This window comes from Fistularia commersonii, chromosome 18 (assembly GCF_037954325.1).
Source record: "Fistularia commersonii isolate RoL2024-O1a breed Wild chromosome 18, RoL_Fcom_v1.0, whole genome shotgun sequence".
NCBI lineage: Eukaryota > Metazoa > Chordata > Actinopteri > Syngnathiformes > Fistulariidae > Fistularia > Fistularia commersonii.
Window position 1 is genome coordinate 15,245,803 of NC_141301.1, and position 19,172 is coordinate 15,264,974.

General features: G+C 48.6%; 1 protein-coding gene across 3 annotated transcripts in view; it reads right to left on the minus strand.

The window, feature by feature from the left end:
• The window catches only part of LOC147224560 (roundabout homolog 2), a 60,183-nt gene extending 42,991 nt beyond the window's left edge, over nucleotides 1–17,192 (minus strand). For all 3 annotated transcript variants that reach the window (XM_086164577.1, XM_086164576.1, XM_086164578.1), the window contains exons 1-2: nucleotides 16,719–17,192; nucleotides 6,459–6,785 (exon numbers count right to left, since the gene is read on the minus strand). In XM_086164577.1, the coding sequence (XP_086020703.1) occupies nucleotides 6,459–6,785; nucleotides 16,719–16,773 (382 nt within the window). In that variant the 5' untranslated portion in view covers nucleotides 16,774–17,192. The remainder of the gene's footprint in view (nucleotides 1–6,458; nucleotides 6,786–16,718) is intronic.
• Between the last annotated feature and the right edge of the window lie 1,980 nt (nucleotides 17,193–19,172).

Consider the following 19,172-nt stretch of genomic DNA (forward strand, 5'->3'; position numbering starts at 1 on the left):
TGATCGTGCTTTTACGCTAACTGGTTGTGACTCTGTCTAAGACGGAGCCACGAGGCACATTTCTTCACAGTTCAAGGACCGTTTACGTAACGTCGTTTAAGTGTGACGGACGGGGCGGGGGGACGTTTTTTTTCTTTGGGGTTTTCTATTTTTCACCCTTGCTGTGCTTCTTTCTTATCCTTAATGTTCTTGTTCTCTCGGCCGTCTCTTTATTTGCGGATGTCTTTTGCTATCCTCTAATTGTCTCTCTATTTATATTTACATTGTGGTGGACATTGTGGACAAAGTTGTTGGTGTTTCTGTATTGAAGTATTTAACTCCTCCACGTCCCCGCCATCGTTTTCTCGTCGAAAAAACACATCGGTGACCCTGATGTGAGCGTGTCCGAGGAAATGTGCGACTCCACCACATCTGGCCGGGGTTTTAGTCGGAGCGACCCGGCCGCTCGGTTCCACATCGCAGAGGCCATTTTCCACCTGCGTGGAATTTGGATCCTAAATACTTCCTGGTCGTCGCGGCGCTGGACCAGCAGACCACGAGGCGGGACCTGGGGTTGCAGCGCGACTCTCCACGGTGTGGTAGATATTCCACGTCAAGGGATTTCCTGCTCCAGAGGTACAGTCTGTCCACCACCGTGGATCTTATGGAGACCACGTTGTCGCTGCCGGGATCCGATGACGGCGGGTTTCTTTTTTCCGACATGTTTTTCTGCATCGGCTTCCGGCATTTTGTCCAAAGGTGACGATCGCGGCCCGGCCGAGGAGGCCAACCGTCGTCCAGAGTCCCCTGAAGCCGCGGTGGCCGAGGTCGACACTAGAGGTTGTGGCCTCTCAGCCCACGGGACGAGGGGCCGGGGGTTGAGACGGGTACATGTGGGCGATCCCGGGTGTTCAAGGTTGCTGTTTCTGTATTTATATTCCCCCACGTTTCTGCCATCGTTTCCTCCCCATCCACCACAATACAGCGATCCCTCGCTATAACGCGGTTTACTTTTCACGGTTTCGCTACTTCACGGATTTACATCGTGCGTTGTGTTCTGCATTCTGATCGGCTAAAAAGTCACTCCGCTTCTTCTCTACCTGTGCGTCAATAACGTTGCAGTTTAATATGTACACGTACGTAAAGCAGCTTGACAAATTTACATGACGTACGTGCAAATTCTGTTGCGATTTCGAGTTTCTCTAAAACCCGTAATGTTGACAAAACGCTCTGGACCGACAAAAGCCCCTTGCAGGGCCCAAAAGGCAGCGGAAGATGCTAACTATCACAGATAAAGTTAAACTTCTGGACATGCTAAGGGAAGGTAAAAGCTATGCGGCTGTAGGTCGGCATTACGGAATGAATGAATCTTCCGTTCGTTCCGTAAAGAAGGAAGAAAAAAACATAAGCACGACATCAGCGATAAGTTTTAATAAGGATGCAAAAAAGGGTTGCAACTGTCCGCAATTTTTTTCATAATCATTTTTAATTTTCTCCTATTTAATCCAATTACTCGGGTCGCGGTGGGCGGAGCTAATCTCCGCAATTTGAAGCCTTCTGTTCACATTGATGATTCAAATTATTATTTGACAGTACAGTAAAGAAGTTATTTTTTGAAAAAAAAAAAAAAAATTCTAAAGTGCAGTACTTTTATTTGTGAAACAAATGATTGAGCCTGTAAAATAGTTTGTTCCTTCTTTTCAACGTATAATAGAGTATTTAACCAATAATAATTGTAAAAAAAAAAAAATAAAGGTTTCTACTTCACGGATTTTGCCTATCACGGGTTCTTTTTGGAACGTAACCCCCACGAAAAACAAGGGTTACTGCATTCATATTCATTGACGCTGTAACTGTTACGCTACTGTGACAAAAGAATTTCCCTTTGGAGATCAATAAAGTTTATTTTATCGCGGTTCGGACACGGCCGGCAGACGTGAGAGGAAAGGTCGGCGGCAGGCGCGTACATTTTCCGTACATTGTTCTTTTCTTCTGGAGAGCAGTAAACCCATTAGGGAAGTGGTTTAATCCCATTGCCATTATCCTGCCGGTCACAGCTAATGGAGGCTTTGCATGGAGAGACCAGAGATCGTTTTAATCCGCCCATTGTTTGATGGAGTTGTTGGAGAATGAGAAGGGGCTCCGGGGCCGGTGGTCTTCACCGGGACCTCTCTGCCGCATTAATTCCTCCATCTTTACAAAAAGGACAATAATAATGTTTCAATTACAGGCGGATTTGGAACGAGAAAGCCGGACGAACCTACAGCGAGGAGACGCGACGCGCCCGGCGACAAGCCGGCCAGCAGACATCTGCAGACCCTCCCTTGGCCAGACGTGTCCACGCCTCGCCATTTCAAAGCACTTCACACCAGACAGCGCTCGCCGTTTGCACGCATTCACACCTCACACAGCCCCCGGGGCCGGAGCCGCCACGCGAAGGGCCAGGCGGACCGTCGGGAGCCGCCTCGGAGCCGGAGGTCCAACCGACAACCTCCTGATGGGACGGATCTCCCGGCTCTACCAACCCATGAGCAGACGCGCAACAACAACAACTACGAAAGAAGCGACAACCGCAAGTTTTCCTTCATAATCCCTCATCAGGAGGAAGAGGAACATCTGGCTCTTAAGCCTTTTAAGCGAGTTTTTTATTTATTTTTTTATTTGTCCTATTTTTTCTCCTAATCCTCCCACGCCATGTGACCATCTCGAGAGGAGAATACAGCATTCACAATTTTGAAACAGACACCACGACAACGTGTCTGGGTTTTTGTTCCTCCCTCGCTTCGCGCAAAACCGAGTGGGATTCGGACAAATTGCTGGGTTTTATTTTACTCTCCCGCTCCCATCGATCATTTTAACAGCCGAGGAAATCAGAGAAACACACGAGGGTGAGAGAAGACAGGAATAAACACAGAATCAGCTCTTTGAAAGACATCGAGAATGATGGAACTGGAATCGCAGTTGAGTGGTAAATAAACTCATCGTGATTGAGTGGACGGCCGTTAGCGCTGCGCTAACAGAAAGGAGGTCCGCACAACATTGATGCTCTCTGCAGGAAAGGTCAGAGCAGACCGTACCTGCTGAGAAGAGCAAACTCCTCTCAATATTCATTCAGTCATTCACTCTTTCATTCATCTCCTCATGTGTCCGTGCATCGGCTCTCCCACACACCCACTCACTTGGACAGCATAGGTGTTACTACTGCGCCGCTAACGCCGCAAGCATCGCTGCTGTTCTCCGCTAGTCACCACGTGTGCACGTGTTTACACGCTGTCATATTGTTTACGTGTCAAACTCAAGGCCCGCGGGCCAGATGTGGCCCGCCGTGTCATTTTTTTTGCGGTCCATGAGAACATCTGAGAACATCTGATTGTCTTAAAATAAATGAGTTAAACGCGTGCATCGTCCAGAAACTACATTTCCGGTGATCCTGTTACCCGCAGAGTGACGGCATCCCGCCATTAGATCGCCAGATTAGAATGCCATTTTTAACAAGCGGAACTGAGAAATGTAAATGATCCCTGAATGTCCAGGAAGGAAAAAGTTGTTGCAGATGGAAGGCAGTTTCAGAAAAAATGGGAAGGCCAATAGATGAATAAAAAAGTACAATCCCCATCGGCATGTTGACACCAAAATGCGGGGCTAAGTATGCGAAAGCTAGCCTTCCGGAAAAACAACAAATTGATATCGATATAAAATTATGTTTTTCCTTATTTACTTGGATAGTTTGATCATCGACTGACGAAGTAAAGTGGGTTTCTTAACCTGACAATATAAAAGGCTTTATGCTGTAACAGAGCAACTAGTAAACAGAATGTTTTTCACATCCATGCAAATGCATCTGCAACATCTAGACTTTGACAACATCTAGACTTTGACTTTGTTACATGTTACCCTTTGAGGGCCACCATTATGCAACCAAACAAGTGAGGCGCAACTTGTTAATTCGAGTCCTACCTGTTTATATGCATTGTTAACCCTGTTCATTGGTGATTTATTGTTGATATTGTTGCGCCGTTCTTAAGCTGCCTTCTGCTCACGATGCATCCATGATGGATTAATGCAAATTAATGTAGAACTGGATGTGACAATAACAGCATCGATAACTTTTTCTTGCGCCGTCCACTTTCCGCTGTGTGCGGTTGACGTTTCCCCCCTGAAGAAATGAATGATCTATTCTATTCCTGTGTGGAGCGTCCACGTTCTCCCCGTGTCTGCATGGGGTTCCTCCAGGGTTTCCCAGACTGAGAAGGTTGTATCTGATGTGTGAACGCCGAGTGACCGGCTGTACGTCTCTGTACGCGGCTCCAGGTCGAACCCCGCATCTCGCCGGCGACCCTCTCCACACTGAATCCTCCGTTTTGAAACATCTGTGTTTCCCAGCATCACCGCGCAGTGTAATTAAAGTGGTTTAAACCCAAACCGGCCGTCTCGCTTCCAACCCAACTGACAGGAAGACGGCTGCATGCACACACACACACACCTGTTGTCCGTGGTGGAGACACACTCGTGCAGGACCACCAGCTTAAAACTGGCCTCTCATTAACACCGCAGCCCTTCCCATCCCTCCCTTCCCATCCCTGCCAGAGCTAATTGGGTCACAATTTAGCCCACAGTCAGCACAACCTCAGCAGAGCAGAGGGGGAGGAGGGGGGCGGGGGGGTCTAAGACCACCATCACGCAGCCTTAGCATATGCCCAGGCTAACCGCAGGCAGTGAGATTAGAACAAAACAGGCACTTATTAATACTCTTAGTCACTCAGTGCCAGCAGGGAAGTCATCCCATCGACATGGCCGCCCCGTAATCTCCAGCTGCACGTACGGCTAAATTTAATTATCAACAATTTACAAGAGCAGCATGACAGTTTATGCCTGATTTCTCCCCTCCGGCATCCGCATTTGTTGCCGCCGCGCATCCTTCCCGGCGCGCCGTACGTCTCCGGCCGTCCGGGATGCGAGACGCCGGGATGAGGTCATCCTGTGAGGAGCGGCGGCTAACGCTGCTAGCGAGGAAGCCTCGGCGCGGGGGGGGGGGGGGGGGGGGTGGATAAGACGTCGCTTGGATCGCCGATTTGTGTGTTTTCTTTAACGAGGACGATTCGACCTTGCTAATCTGCGACGGTCCTTCCCCTCATCAACACGGCTAATCCTTTTCCTCAAGCCGAGGAGGGCAGGATATCAGCCCAGGGCCGAGCTGCCCCGGCGCAATTAGAAAGGGAAGGAGGAGAAGGACAGGCGTCCCGCGGTGAGGACGGGAGGTAATAGACACGTCTTCAACCGGGAGCTTTTTCGGTTCCTTCTCCGAGATGTGAGGAGGCAGCGAGCTCTCCCGCTGGGTGCGGCAGACGGGATGGAAATAAAAGGAAAGCTCACACACGATCCCGTTGATGCACACCTGGTTAAAAAAACCCGGTGATGCGACGATAATCTGCTAACCTCAGAGAAGGCCTCCCGCGGGGACGCTAACGAGTGACTTATTAACAGCCTTCGCTGGAAGGAGACGCGAGATTCGGCATCAAGGAGCCGAAAACCTTATCGTTTGGCCGCATCGGGAGAAAAAACGGACGTATTTCCCCTGGAAATGACTTTAGCCAGAAGGTCGGATGTTGACTCCGTGTCTGCGTGGGGTTCCTCCAGGTTCCTCCCACTGTTAGAAACTATTCTAACTATTCTAACAAAGGCTCACCTGGACAATCTCCAGCAAGCTACCAAACTAGCTTGCCGACCTGAGCTAGCCAGCCAGCCGGCTAGCCTCTCGAAACTCCGGATCCCGATGGCGCCTAGCGAGACGGCATTTCCATCGGCCGAAATCTTCTCGCTCCTCCTGCTCCACCATCTCTCCCTCCACCAAAAATCCATCTCCGACATCCAGCTCCAACACTTGCCTCCTCACAGCAGCGCGACACTCAGCTGCGAAGCTCCTCCAGCTTGTCCCTGGACTGGCGCTCATCGCCACACTCTGGAATTATGGACTTCCTCCCAATAACTCTGTGTATGTTCTGTTCCTTCTGTTTTTTACTTGTGAAGCGTCTTTGAGTGTTATGAAAAGCGCTATAAAAATCCCATGTATTATTATTATTATTATTATTCACCCTGCATTTGACATGTGAGTGAGACTGAATATGTGTGTGTGTGTGTGTGTGTGTGTGTGTGTCTTTATGATGTGAGAATGCGAGGGTGAACACTTGTGTCTCCAAACGTGGCCCCACACAAACTAGCATGCAGAAGAAGAATTCGTCTCTATCAGTATTATTTTGTCGATTCCTCTAATTACCCGGCGAAAAAGCTAAGGTGCGGTGGATGACGGCTATTTTATTGTTTCCGGTGAGACGATCCATGTTTCCGATCCGCGTGCAAACGCCGACAGCCGATTCAAACTGTCTTCGTATCGTTATTTTAAAAGTCGCCAAAGCTACATCCGATGCGCACCTATGCTAACGGACGCTTTGTGCACGGTTACCATCGACGCTGCATCTTACTAGCAACTTCCAGCGAAGCGTTGCGGCTAATGGCCTCTCCCATGTAGTTGCGTGCCACGCAGGTGTACACGCCCTCGTCAGGTTTGCTCCGCCGGCCGTGAACGATGCGCAGGAAGAAGAGCGAGCCGCTGGGCAGCAGCATGCGATGCGAGCGCGGGTCGTCTTTGTCGGTCTCCACCCGCTCGCCGTCCTTGTACCACTCGATGCCGGGAGCCGGCCGCCCCTCCGCCTTGCAGTTGAGAGTCGCCGGCTCCCCCTTGGAGACGATCAAATCGGACGGATCCTCCACGATCCGAGGCGCGCTGTCTTCGAACCTCACTCGGGAACCTGCGAAAACGGAAAACGAAGGCAGATGTTATCGGTTCCGCGAGCGACCGTCGGGAAGACGGGTGACGGACAAGGACACAATGTCGGATTGACGTCTTTGTTTGGAGGCGGCAAATCGTGATCTGTAAAGGTCGCGGGTAATTCATACGGCGCTAATAAACCGTGGCTTTCAGATGATATTTAGAGATTAACTCTTCACGGTTCACGAGGCAGAGTGGCCATTCGGTAATTACAAGGTTAGCGGTTCAATCCCATTCGCTCCTCCCGAGACGGCGTCCAAACGTCCTTGAGACGACACGCCGCGCACAGCGCTCGCTCGGGGAAGTGGCGGCTGCAGCTGGCAGCCGAGCTGGACCTCTCTGCCAACGCTGCGTGATGGTTTTGTGCACGGGCGAATTTTTAAGTGCACCGAGTGGCTTTTAGAGCAGGAAAAAAAAAAAAAAAACTCCGGATGGAGGAAAGCGGTCCGTTTTGCAGGAATAGAAGGGAAAACGGGCTCAGCTGAGGGGAGCGTTAATAGCATGATTATTCATATCTGCGTTGCGAGTATTCCAAACAGGTGACCTCCGCGGAGGGGGAACGAGCCGATATCCGCTGTCTCCTGCAGGGCACCCGAGAGGAACTCTCGCGTTAGATCGATGCTGGAAATCAGAAATAGGATCTATGGATTTCTGGTATGAGAAAATGACAGATACACGCCATACATCCATCTCCCTCCGGATCAATTACCGCCGCTTCCCGGCAGCGAGAGAAAAAACGCACGGGGTTTTTTCGAGACCCGGCGTTTGCATCAAGAGCAAGACCGAGTGTGTCTAATATAGTGTAACGGTTAGAAAAATGAATAATTCAAGGACTGTTGCTTTTAGTTTGGTTCAAAAGGAACAGATGGTCCCCTTCCCCGAAAAAAAAAAAAAAAAAGAAAAAAAAAGGAAAAGAAAATGAAATGGTCACTGGGTTACCGATCTGCAGTCTGAGGCATTATTTTCAGCACATAATCTAAACTACATGGTAATCCTCCATTATCATCTAAGAGGAGCAGTCAGTAACCCAATGACACACATGTTGCACATGCTGCTGATACATTATACTCAAATCTAAGGCATTGGGATAAATCCTCACTTTTCAGCTATAAGCAGATTTATGTCTTTTCATGAACTGATTTGGTCCGTGGAGATCAGCCCCCCCCCCCCCCCCTCCTCCTCCTCCCCGAGCCTAAACCTGAAGTAAACATCTAAAGGCCGATAACACCGTCGGGTCAAAAACCGGGATGCTAATCCACACGTTACACTGCGCCGACGGGTGAGGACGTGATAAACCAACGCCGGAGAAGAAAGAAGTCCAACGCCGGAGCGGCGAGAGAATCCTTTCACGTGGCCTTTTCTTTTGTTTTATTAAATGTCAGCGGCGTGTGATTCTGCAGGTTTTTTAAGAAGGGTGTATCGGCCATGTTTCCTGGTGGAGGTTCAGGGAGGAGCCACTCAGAGCAGCGCCACAAAACTTTTTCGTACAAGGGACCCGTTTTACGCGTGAAAACGTTCGAGGCGCCGGGGGTTTAAATCATTAAAAGTTTTGTCAGTTCACAATATTTAATCTGAATACAACCATTACACTTTATATTTGGCAATTACGGTCATTTTGCAGTATAGCTTCATTAGCTAGCTGTTCATTGCAAATATTGCATAGCGTGCGCGGAGCTTGTGTATCACCGGTTGCGAAGAACTTGATATTTTCTTTTAAATTCAGCTTTCTTTTTGCCGTCTCATCTTTTTTTCATCTCATCGTTTGCTGGTTTCCTCCCGAAAAAGCCGGTTTTGTTTCCGGCTCACATTTTTCAAGAGCTAGCTTGTGGTAGCTGATGTGTGAAATTGCGCGGCAGAGTTAAGACAAAATAAGATCCCGGAGGGTCTAATGAGAAAACTATCATTTGTACCGAAAAAGATTTTATTTGCAGACCGGTATCGAATGATTCGCGGACCGGCACCGGTTTGGGAGCCCCTGCATCGGAGGGAACGCACATCGATTCAAGATTCAAGCGATTATCATCAGATGCACGGTGTACAAAATTATTATCCACGCTGCATTCGGATATGTATCGATAGGAAGAGTGTTAACATTGTTATATATGATTACAGATATGAATATGGAAAAAGCCACACCGAGATCTCGATCGCCACGCTGAGATGGTCGGGACGTGAACGGAAGAAGGGATGCTGGCGATGCAGAGGAGAGGGTTTGATGGAGGCAGCAGAAGAAGAAGAAGAAGAAGATGTTACACCTTCTCTGACGCTGATTCCTTTCGGTTTACAATATAAAACCGAATGCTGTGGGGGTTTGACTCTCTCGCTGGACTTCGGTGATTTTGTATCGTGTTCCCGCTAAAGTTGGAGACTTTCCAAAGAAAGATTTATCCCGGCAACAGACGAAGAGCCCGGCCTTCGAAAATAGCCCCGACTAGATGTTTTACGGGAAACTTTCATTTCACAATTACCGAATCGATCAATTTCTCCGAATGAATCTTGTTTATGTGGCCGGCTCAGGAGACTTTCGCGTTCGTATTTCCGCCCGTGTTTTACGTGAGCTTCGGTACAAGAGAGGCGAATGTTCCGGGAAGGCGAAGATGGAAAAGGAACACGGTGACACATTCACAACCGTCTGACCGTGACTCTGCTTTAAAATCTCTGCGCATTCATAAGGGAGTCTGCCAGATTTTTGGCCTTTACACTCAGAGGACATTAATAGCAACTATTCTCCTTCCCACGCGGCGGCAGAAGCTTCACTCCCGACTGAACGGCGTGATGCAGGTAGACATCTGTCCGGGCCGCCGTCGCACAAGTACCGGCCGTGACCTCGGCGGCGAGCTGAGTCAACCCCGCCGACCGTACAACGGCCCGCAGAGCCCTGCCAATACTGGAGATTTCCTCGGTCACTAGCCTGATTTTTCATTCTGGAAAATGTATGATGCTGCAAAACGGCACGTAGCTTAGCGCTCCCATCGCCCGGTTCCCTCCCGGCTCTCTGCAGACAGTATCTGCACCATGAATGGAGGGAGGAAAACGTAAACATGAGCTTGCAGCTGCTAAATTGTTCATCCAGTTGCACTGGCTACCAGTAGCTGCCAGTAGCTGCATTGAAAACCACCTCAGGAACAGGTCCAGCATATCTGACCGAAATGATAAGACCTTACGTTCCCGGCAGAGAGCTGCGTTCCTCTAATACAAACCTACTAGCAGTACCTTCTGCTCGCTCTAAGCGATCTCAGGCAAAACTGTTCTCAGTTCTACTACCTCAGTGGTGGAACAAACTTCCGGAAGCAACAAGACTAGCATCATCTCTCTCAACCTTCAAGAAACAGGTAAAAACTTTTCTCTTTCAGGACTTTTTACTGCGCTGATGCCCCAGATCAGGTTAGGCACCAAGTTAGGCTATGCAGTGTGTGTGTACGTCTTTGTCAAAAAAAAAAAAAAAAAAAAACCCCTCACTAACCCAAGCTTACTGTTCTGTATATTTCCTGTGCATCTTGTATTTGCAAGTGTTATTTGCAGTCCTTATGTCCTCTATTGTAAGTCGCTTTGGATAAAACCGTCTGCCAAAGGTAATGTAATGTAATGTAATGTAATGTAATGTAAATAGCCGTGGATCGTGGATTCAGTTTTGTGTGGAAAAGAGGTAAAGAAGTGGGTTCAAGCAGGTTGGAACAGGTGGAGAAAAGTGTCTATGGGATGGAAGATTACCAGCCAGAAGGAAAGGAAAGGTGGTGGAGACATTGGTGAGATGCAGAGATGAAGATGTGGAGGTTCTCTTTGGGTGGGATCGAGACGGACTGGATCAGGAATGAGTCCATCAGAGGGACGGCACATGTTAGATGTTTTGCAGAGAAGGTCAGAGATTCAGTGTGTCATAAGTCAGTTATGAGACAAGCAACGCTTAATACCATACAATATATAACTTAATTTTGCACACATGCAAAACTGAAATTCAAATGAAAAAATGCTATCCATTTCTTTTAAAAAAACAAATCTTTTAAAAAATCTAATTAAAATAAAAATTTGAATTAAAAATACATTTTAAAAAGCACAGCGCCAGTTTTAGCATAAGGTTGCTATGACTACTGTCAACCGAGGAGAGGTGGTTTTGGGGCATTTTCGTCATTTTCACACCCAAACACCAGCAGAGCATTCTGGGATTTGTAGTTTTAGCAGTACATGTGCAAGAATAGCAGCAGGCCAGCTCTAATAGTCATTTGATACGGCTTTGCGGGCCAAATATAATTAAACTGCAGGCCAAATTTGTCCCGGAGCCCAGAGTTTGACACCTATTCTCTACAAACAGTGACAATGACCGAAAGACCAGGAGGCGAAGCTGGAGCTCACAGAGATGAAGACGTCGAGGTTCTCTTTGGGAGCGACCGGGATGGAGAAGATCAGGAATAAGTCCATCAGAGGGACGACACATGTTAGATGTTTTGGAGAGAAGCCAGACTGAGATGCCTGGAGCTGGCAGGCAGGAGGTCTCCGGGAAGATTTATGGACGTAGTGAGAGAGGATTTGAAGTGAGTTGGTGTGAGAGAGGAAGATCCAGAGAACAGGGTCAGATGGGGGAGGTTGATTTGCTCTGGCGACCCCTGAAGGGAAAAGAAGATGGCTTCAATTTTGCTGATTTCAGCAGAACCTCACGCACACGTTCCACCTTTTTCCAGCGCGCCCGGCTGCGCTTCTACTCCCGCTGACGGTAACGCGCCGCGAAAAGTCCCGGTCGCGTCCTCGGCACGAACATCATCCTGACGAGCCGCTCGCACATCACCTGCGGACGTTTCCGTGGGTCAGAGGGTTAAACCTTTAAAAATATACGTCTTCATTCCGGACCAGTTGTCCTGAAAGCCCTCATCTCAGCGCTCGGTGGTCTGCACCTTCCATCACCGTCACTCTGGATTGCCGAGGAGACCGCCGGGAGGGGTCGGTGTCTTCCTCCGGACAAAAAAAAAAAAAAAAAAAAAACGCGAACGACAATGATAGCAAAGCACGACGGGGTGAAAAGTGTCGGAAAAGGGGGGAAGAAAACAACCTCGGGTGGATAAAGTGACGAGACGCAGCTCCCGTGACAAGCGTGCAATCAGGAATGAACGCATACGTCACCTTGAACACAATGCCGACACATTTCCCGTGTGGGAAAATAATGTTTTGGCGGTCATGTGCGGCCCGTGACAGGAAGATTGCGGTTTAGTGGTCGACGGCACCTTTCGGCAAAAAAGAACTCTGTCAGCCGGGTTTAGTGACATGACAAAAAATAAATGTCACGGGGCGGAAATGGAGGAGCGTTTTATTCGGATCATAAACACCGTCGGGTCCGTCCGAATCGGAATCGGACCGAATTCCGTCGGGGATTTCAAACGTCGCAGCGACGTCGAGCAAAAAAGGAAAATATTTTCCGAACCGTTGTGCTTTTACCTCCGCCGGAGATCCAGTAAGTAAACAACACAAGTGTAGATTCAAGCTTTCAAGCTATTGTGTGTGTCGATGTGTGTTTTCGCCCGTCTCGGCGAAACAATGGTTCTCTTTGGAGCGCATCTTAACTTCCGTGAACCTTGAATGCTTCCATTATGTGAAGAAAAGAAAGTGGAGATGATCCAGCGGTGTGAGCGGCAGCAAACCTTGGGCAGCTGCCCGTGTTTGGGGCGGCGGCGGGGTGTTGCTGAAGGACAACCTCCCCGGATCCGTGCACGTTTATCACTCTCGCGCACTCTCAAGGCTGAGCACATTGAGCGTGGCGGCAGAGGGCCGGGAGAGGAGGCGCAATTATTTCTAAGGAAGAAACACCGTGGATGCAGTCCAACGTGTATCTGGCGGAAATCACCATCCCGTCGCTTGGCGTGTTCATTCACGTCGCGAGTGCGCAGCGATGCTTTGTTACGAACGCAAACCCGGATGGACAAGACGCCGGATCGGTTTTAATTGCGAACGTCGACGCGCGTTTTCAGTGTTTCCCGCGTTAGCCGACGCGTGCGGCTATCGGGGGGCGAACGCCCAGAGGCTGATCCAGATCACGTCTTCAGAACCGCCATCGATTAGGGTGACATTTCTGTTTTGTTTTTGTTTTGTTTTTTTCCCAGCTGCCAGCTGAAGAAATGACATCATTAATTAGTTCTTAAGAATTACAACCCTGCGCGGCGCCCGGAGGGTTGCGCCGCTGTCACGCTAATGTGTGAAAACAACAACGCGAGGCTCGTCCCGTTTGAGATCTCGGAGCCTTTCGGTGACGTTAGCGCTCCGAGCTAAACTCACATACAGGACTTCATGTTGAAATCTTCTTGTCGTGGCAACCGGATTTGAATTTTTTCACTTGTAGACGTTTCGTCAATGACAAAGGAGCAACTTTTGGGGAAAACCTGGATTGGAAAACGAGAGTTTCACAATTGTTGCATCCCGACAGCCCCAAACGACACCCCTGTTAGCATAGCAACCCTTTAGAACAGAGGAAGGCAACCCGCGGCTCCCTGTGGCTTTCGAAAATAACGGACGAGTTGTTAATTAAAATGTATTTTCATTTAGTTCGGTCATTTTTAAAATTTTATTTGAAATTTGAAGATTATGGTGATCTTGTAAAATCTAAACATTCCATAAATATAAGAAGAACTGAAATTAACATTGAGTATTTTGTTTCAAAGTAACCTGCGACCCATCCTCATTTTTCGGATTTTCGATGCATGCTGAAATGTAACTTTGTTTTTTCTGCAGTTGTTCCCTATTCAGAAAATGCAACACATATTTAGTTTATACATAAAAAATTTTAAATTTCAAAAGGGTTGTGTGGATCCCGGTGTTTTCTTTACTGTGGGGGAAACGGCTTCAAACGTCTCCTTGAGTGGTAAAAGTTGCCGAGCCCTCAGACCCGGTTTCTGCCGATCAACTCTTCCATCTCCAAAACGAGCCACCATCACCTTGACCCGCCCAAAAACCTGGCAGTCAAATTTGGAAACTCAAGTCCGGTTGCCGCGACGAGAAGATTTCGACAAGAATTCTCCATGACCTCCGCTTTTACCGTGGAGCCGCTGTGGTTAGATTCATCCCTGTCTGATTTCCATTTGAAGATCTTCCCGCCGCTCCGTGACGGCGGCGTCGGCTCAGCACCAACTTTCCTTTCAGCGGAAAAAACGGCCAGGTTTTTTCCTCCTCCTCCAGGCAACAGCCGAGGCCTCGCGAGCTTTTATTATTTGGGAACCGTCTCTCTCATTAATCATTGAATTAATGGCGTCATCATCGGCGGTACCGAAAGTGGGACATCGTCAACATCCGGCGGCGTGACTCAAGCCGCCGCTCCGTTCGGCGCATTAGACGTCCACCTTCTGCGGCGAGGTCGTCTCAGCGCCGGAAGCTTCTGTCAGCCTTCGGACGGAACTGTCACCGAGCCGTCTCAAAGAGGAGGCAAATCACCGGCTGAGAGGTGTTTAGCGTCAGTCGGCTCCACGAGACGGGCGTGACGATTTACAGGGGTCTGAACCCCGTGGCGAATTAATTGCATCGCATGTGTGTGTGTGTGTGTGTGTGTGTGTGTGTGTGTGTGTGTGTGCAGGGAGGGGTTCAGTCAAACCCTCTGAGCAGCTCCTAGCCGGTGGTGGGGAAAAAAAAAAAAAAAGACCTTTTCTTTTTGCAACAGCTGAGCACATTTTTGTGCCGGTTGACTCTGAAAGTCAAATTTGAATCCTCTCTCCTCCTCCAGGAACCCACGCAGGACGCGTGGAAGTGGAGCGGGATGGACGGCGTTCGCCGAATTAATGGACGACGGTGCGGCGGAGCACTTTCACTGCTGAAAGACGACACCGCTTTGTAACGGCGCGCCGAGACGAGCAGCTGCGGCAGTTAGAGCTCACGATCCGGTGTTAAATCGCAGCGAGAGGAATTTAAAAACAAAGATACGCCGATGTTACCGGGTTTGAAATGTCAGCCGACGCGAGGCGGGGGAAACATTTACGCAGCGCTCAAAAACTGAAACCTCACAACAAGAAGGTCGCCGGTTCAAGTCCCGCTCCCCTTTCTGTGGGACGTCTCCATGTTCCTCCTGGACTCCAGACCCCCGGTCACCCTGAAAATCAACTCGCTTTTCCGGTGACCTGGTTTGGAAACGGATCGTTTGCCGACGTTCTCCCTCCGAACCTCCTCCTCCTCACGTGATTCATCAAGTATTTATCTCACGAGCCGTTTTGAAGTGTTTCTGGACGGGCCTTAGCGTGCAGACACGCTCGCGTTTCACAGTCTGCTGCCGCCGTGAGCCGCGTTCTACGACGACTTCATGTAGCAGGAAAAGCACAGCTGGGACGGACACGCCGTCCAGATCTGATGATCCTCAAGGACCTCCATCTGCAGCATGATTGCTGTGAATATGCGAAGCGAGGTGTTTAAACCCTGGATGACCAGCAGCTCAGTTTGAGCACTTTAGATGTTGTTTGGGGCCGAAATGCCCTCCTGGCGCTAGTGCTTCACCAAAATTAGCTTGCCAACTCAGCCCCACATGGAGGTCACTGCAGTTTAGAGCAATTATAATCAATATCCGATCGAATCCAAACGCAAATAACATCTTCTGAGAAAAAACGCACGTCTATCGGATGTCGACGTCTGTTCGGACGCCGCCGCGATCGCCCGATCCGACGCGGGACGAGACGCTAACGTCGTCAGTAAACGAGAGTCCGTTCCCATCCAGTGGACGCTGACGTCCTCACAATCACATTTACAAACATATGAACCCTTTTTCACAGCATAAGCCGAGGAGTCACAAAAAGAATCCCTTGAATCACAAACGCCCTCAATCATGAGGCAGGGCAACTGCCTGCCTCACTCAGTGGCTCTTGGCAGCTGTTTTATAATCGCTCAGCACAAGAAACTAGTAACCCGCATGAGGTTGTTGACAAACAGAAATGTAGTTCAAATAGAAAAAGTGTTTAAACATTTGTAGACATAGCAGCAAACAGAGAGACAGCACTACGGTGTTAGGGTTAGCAGCCGGCCGCCATTGAGGCTCGACAGTCGGCAGCCTCACCGCCCATCTCTTCTCAGCATTTGAACGGTAAATGTAAAAATCCAGCGATTTTAACCAAAAAAACGGACCGAGTGAAACGAAAAATACCTTTACAGTGCAAATCACTAATTAAACAAACCATTTAATTCTGAATTCCTTTATCTCCAGGATCGGCTGGTGAGGCACGACCTCTCCTGCCTCCCCCGGCCTGAACGTCACCGATATTTGTGTTTCCCGGGCGCCGCCCCCTGCTGGGCAAAGCGTCCGGCGTCCCGCCGCCGACTCGTCCAATGACGGGACGGGGAACCGGACGAGGATCCCGTTCAATCCCCTCCGAAGCGGGAGTTGGCCGTGACCCCCGACGCCGTCAATCAACGCGCACCGATACCCCCGTCGGCCTCTCGCGGATTAAGAGATGAACACATAATCTGCCTTGCGGACGCCTGACTTAGAAAAAGCATTTCTCATCTTGCTCATCACACGTTTACATACGAATTAATTTATATATTGTTCAATTTGCTAATGCTTGAATCCGAGGGCTCACACTGTGTGCGTACGTGCACTCCGGTGGATGGCTTCCTGAGCCTCCCTTTAATTTGGGGTTTGGATTAAAGCTTTGGAAGAATAAGCTGCTATTAAAGCGGCGGTTAAATTTATAATCCCGCACTGAAAGGTAATCAAAAATAAACCCCCTGAAATCTATTTTTTCCCCACGCAGACAACGTGCGCTCTTCAAATAAAAGCGGTTATAATAATTATTATTATTGTAATAATGACTTGGAAGAAGTGGCCGCTGCGGGTGGAGGTGCCGCTCCCGAACGCAACAATGACCGCACCGGATCGGCTTCCCCCCGCCGGAGAGAAAGAAAAGCGTGCACGGAAATCCAGCTGAAAACATCTGGCCGTCCAGTGCGTGTGGAAGCCTACCTGAGGTGAGGGCGGACAGCGAGAAGATCAGGTGGAGGAAACGTCCAAAGTCCATCTCGTCCCAGAAGCGCAGCTCCGCGGACTCTGCAAGCCCAGAGCCGGAGCTTCTCAGGCGAGGAACATCATCTCGCCAAACTTCTCCAAAGAGTCGGCGGGAGGAAGAGGAGGATGAAGGAGAGGAGGAGGAGATGGAGATGGAGATGGAGATGGAGATGGAGATGGAGATGGAGGTGGAGATGGAGATGGAGATGGAGCGCCGCCCCGGAGAAAGAGAACAACAAAACTCAGCAGCATCACTTCACGCTCCCGCGGCGGCTCCGGGCAGAAAGGGAGGAAGAGGAGAAGAAGGAGAAGAAGAAGAAGAAGAAGGAGGAGAAGAAGGAGGAGGTGAAGAAGGAGGTGAACGCCGCCTCCGCTCGGAAGCTCCGCCGTGCGCGGATCCGACGCGCCGCACACGCACAGCCGCGGGAACCGCAGCCAACCCGCCAGCTCCGCCGCTTTAAAGAGACACGCACGACATCTGCTGCTCCCTCCCACCCTACATCCCTCTGTGCGTGTGCGCGCGCGCGCGTGTGTGTGTGAGTGTGTGTGTGTGTGTGTACATAGTTGATGTACATATCAAAAGTAAAATGTAAGAATTTACCAAGTGATTCATCTCATCCCAGTCTGTACATGCATCTACACACGCACACGCACACTTATATGTGTGTGTGTGTGTGTGTGTGTGTGTGTGTGTGTGTGTGTGTGTGTGTGTGTTTAAAGTGAGAGATTCTATATCCATCTCATTCTTTTTGCATGTATATATATGAGAAATATTATATCGTATTATATATATTACAATGACCAATGACATCCATCTCACCCTGTGTGTGTATACACACACACACACACACACACACACACACACACACACATGCATGCACACACGCATGCACACACACATGCACATATTTAATTTGCCGTTCTGCCTTGATATTTGTATTCACCTCATTCTGTTTTGTATATATCTTCATGTGGTGACCCCCGAAGGAAAAACACAAAAAAGAAAGTGTGTGTGTGTGTGTGTGTGTGTGTGTGTGTGTAAACAGTGAGAGAGATTCTATATCCATCTCATTCTTTTTGTATATATATATATATATATGTGTGTGTACACACATATATATGCACACACACATGCACATATTTAATCTGCTGTTCTGCCTCAATATTTGTATTCTCATTCTATTTTATATATACCTATATATATCTTCATGTGGTGACCCCCGAAGGAAAAACACAAAAAAGGTGTGTGTGTGTGTTGATACCACCCGTGTATCTTAAGGTGATGCTATCTATCTCCACCCAGCTAATGTGCAGATGGACCTGCAGCTTTGACAAACCAATTTCCCTGTGGGATGAATAAAGTAGCTATCTATCTATCTATCTATCTATCTATCTATCTATCTATCTATCTATCTATCTATCTATCTATCTATCTATCTATCTATCACCTGTCATCACAGAAAGCAAAATATGCAGAATGAAAAAATAAATTAAATGTTTATATTTATTCAGTAATTTGTACTATCAAGTTATTTTCCACGTAACTCTGCCATTTTTAGTTATTTTTTTTTATCAAAATAGCTAAATAAAATTCACATTTACCATTCAAATATGAGGAAGAGACATGCGGTGATGACGTCAATGCACGTCACTGCTATCCATCCATCCATCCATCCATCCATCCATCTATCCATTTATCTATCTATCTATCTATCTATCTATCTATCTATCTATCTATCTATCTATCTATCTATCTATCTATCTATCTTCTGCTGTCCTTCAATTCCATCTCTCAGAGCAGAAAGCCAGATGTTGCTGGTTTAAAACATGTAAAACATTGCATTTCTATGTCGCTGTTCTTGTGTGCAGCGGTCGTGTCCTGGTCCTTCTTTACCTGGATCTTCACGGTCCATCTTCTCCACGTGCACGTCCACGCGCGGTCACGCCTGCTCTCTTCCACGCCGGAGGATCAACAACGAGCAAAACAACCCGTTAGTGGATTCGATCTCTGGTTTGTTGAATCTCCAAAGTGAAAAGTGACCCACCTCACGAAGGGACTCTCATCCTTCGACGTCCCTGAAGATCTCAAACATCTCCTTCTCCTGTGGTTTCCTCCCGTTGACCTCCACGGCGGAGCCGGAGCTCAGACGTTCCCCGCTCGCTCTCGCCCTGCCGCATCACGTCACCATGGAGAATAAGCAACGTGTTCCAGGATCACAGAGAGGATTATTCTTCCCCCTTGAGACCAGCTGGATATTGATCGGGAGAGATTGCGATCATTTAGTGGTGCTCTTGTGTGTGTGTGTGTGTGTGGGTGTGTGTGTGTTCTTGGACTGAGATGCACGTAATGGCAAAAGCCTTTCACACCAGTGTGTTATTTTCTGCTTTATAAACAGTCGTGACTGAACGCTG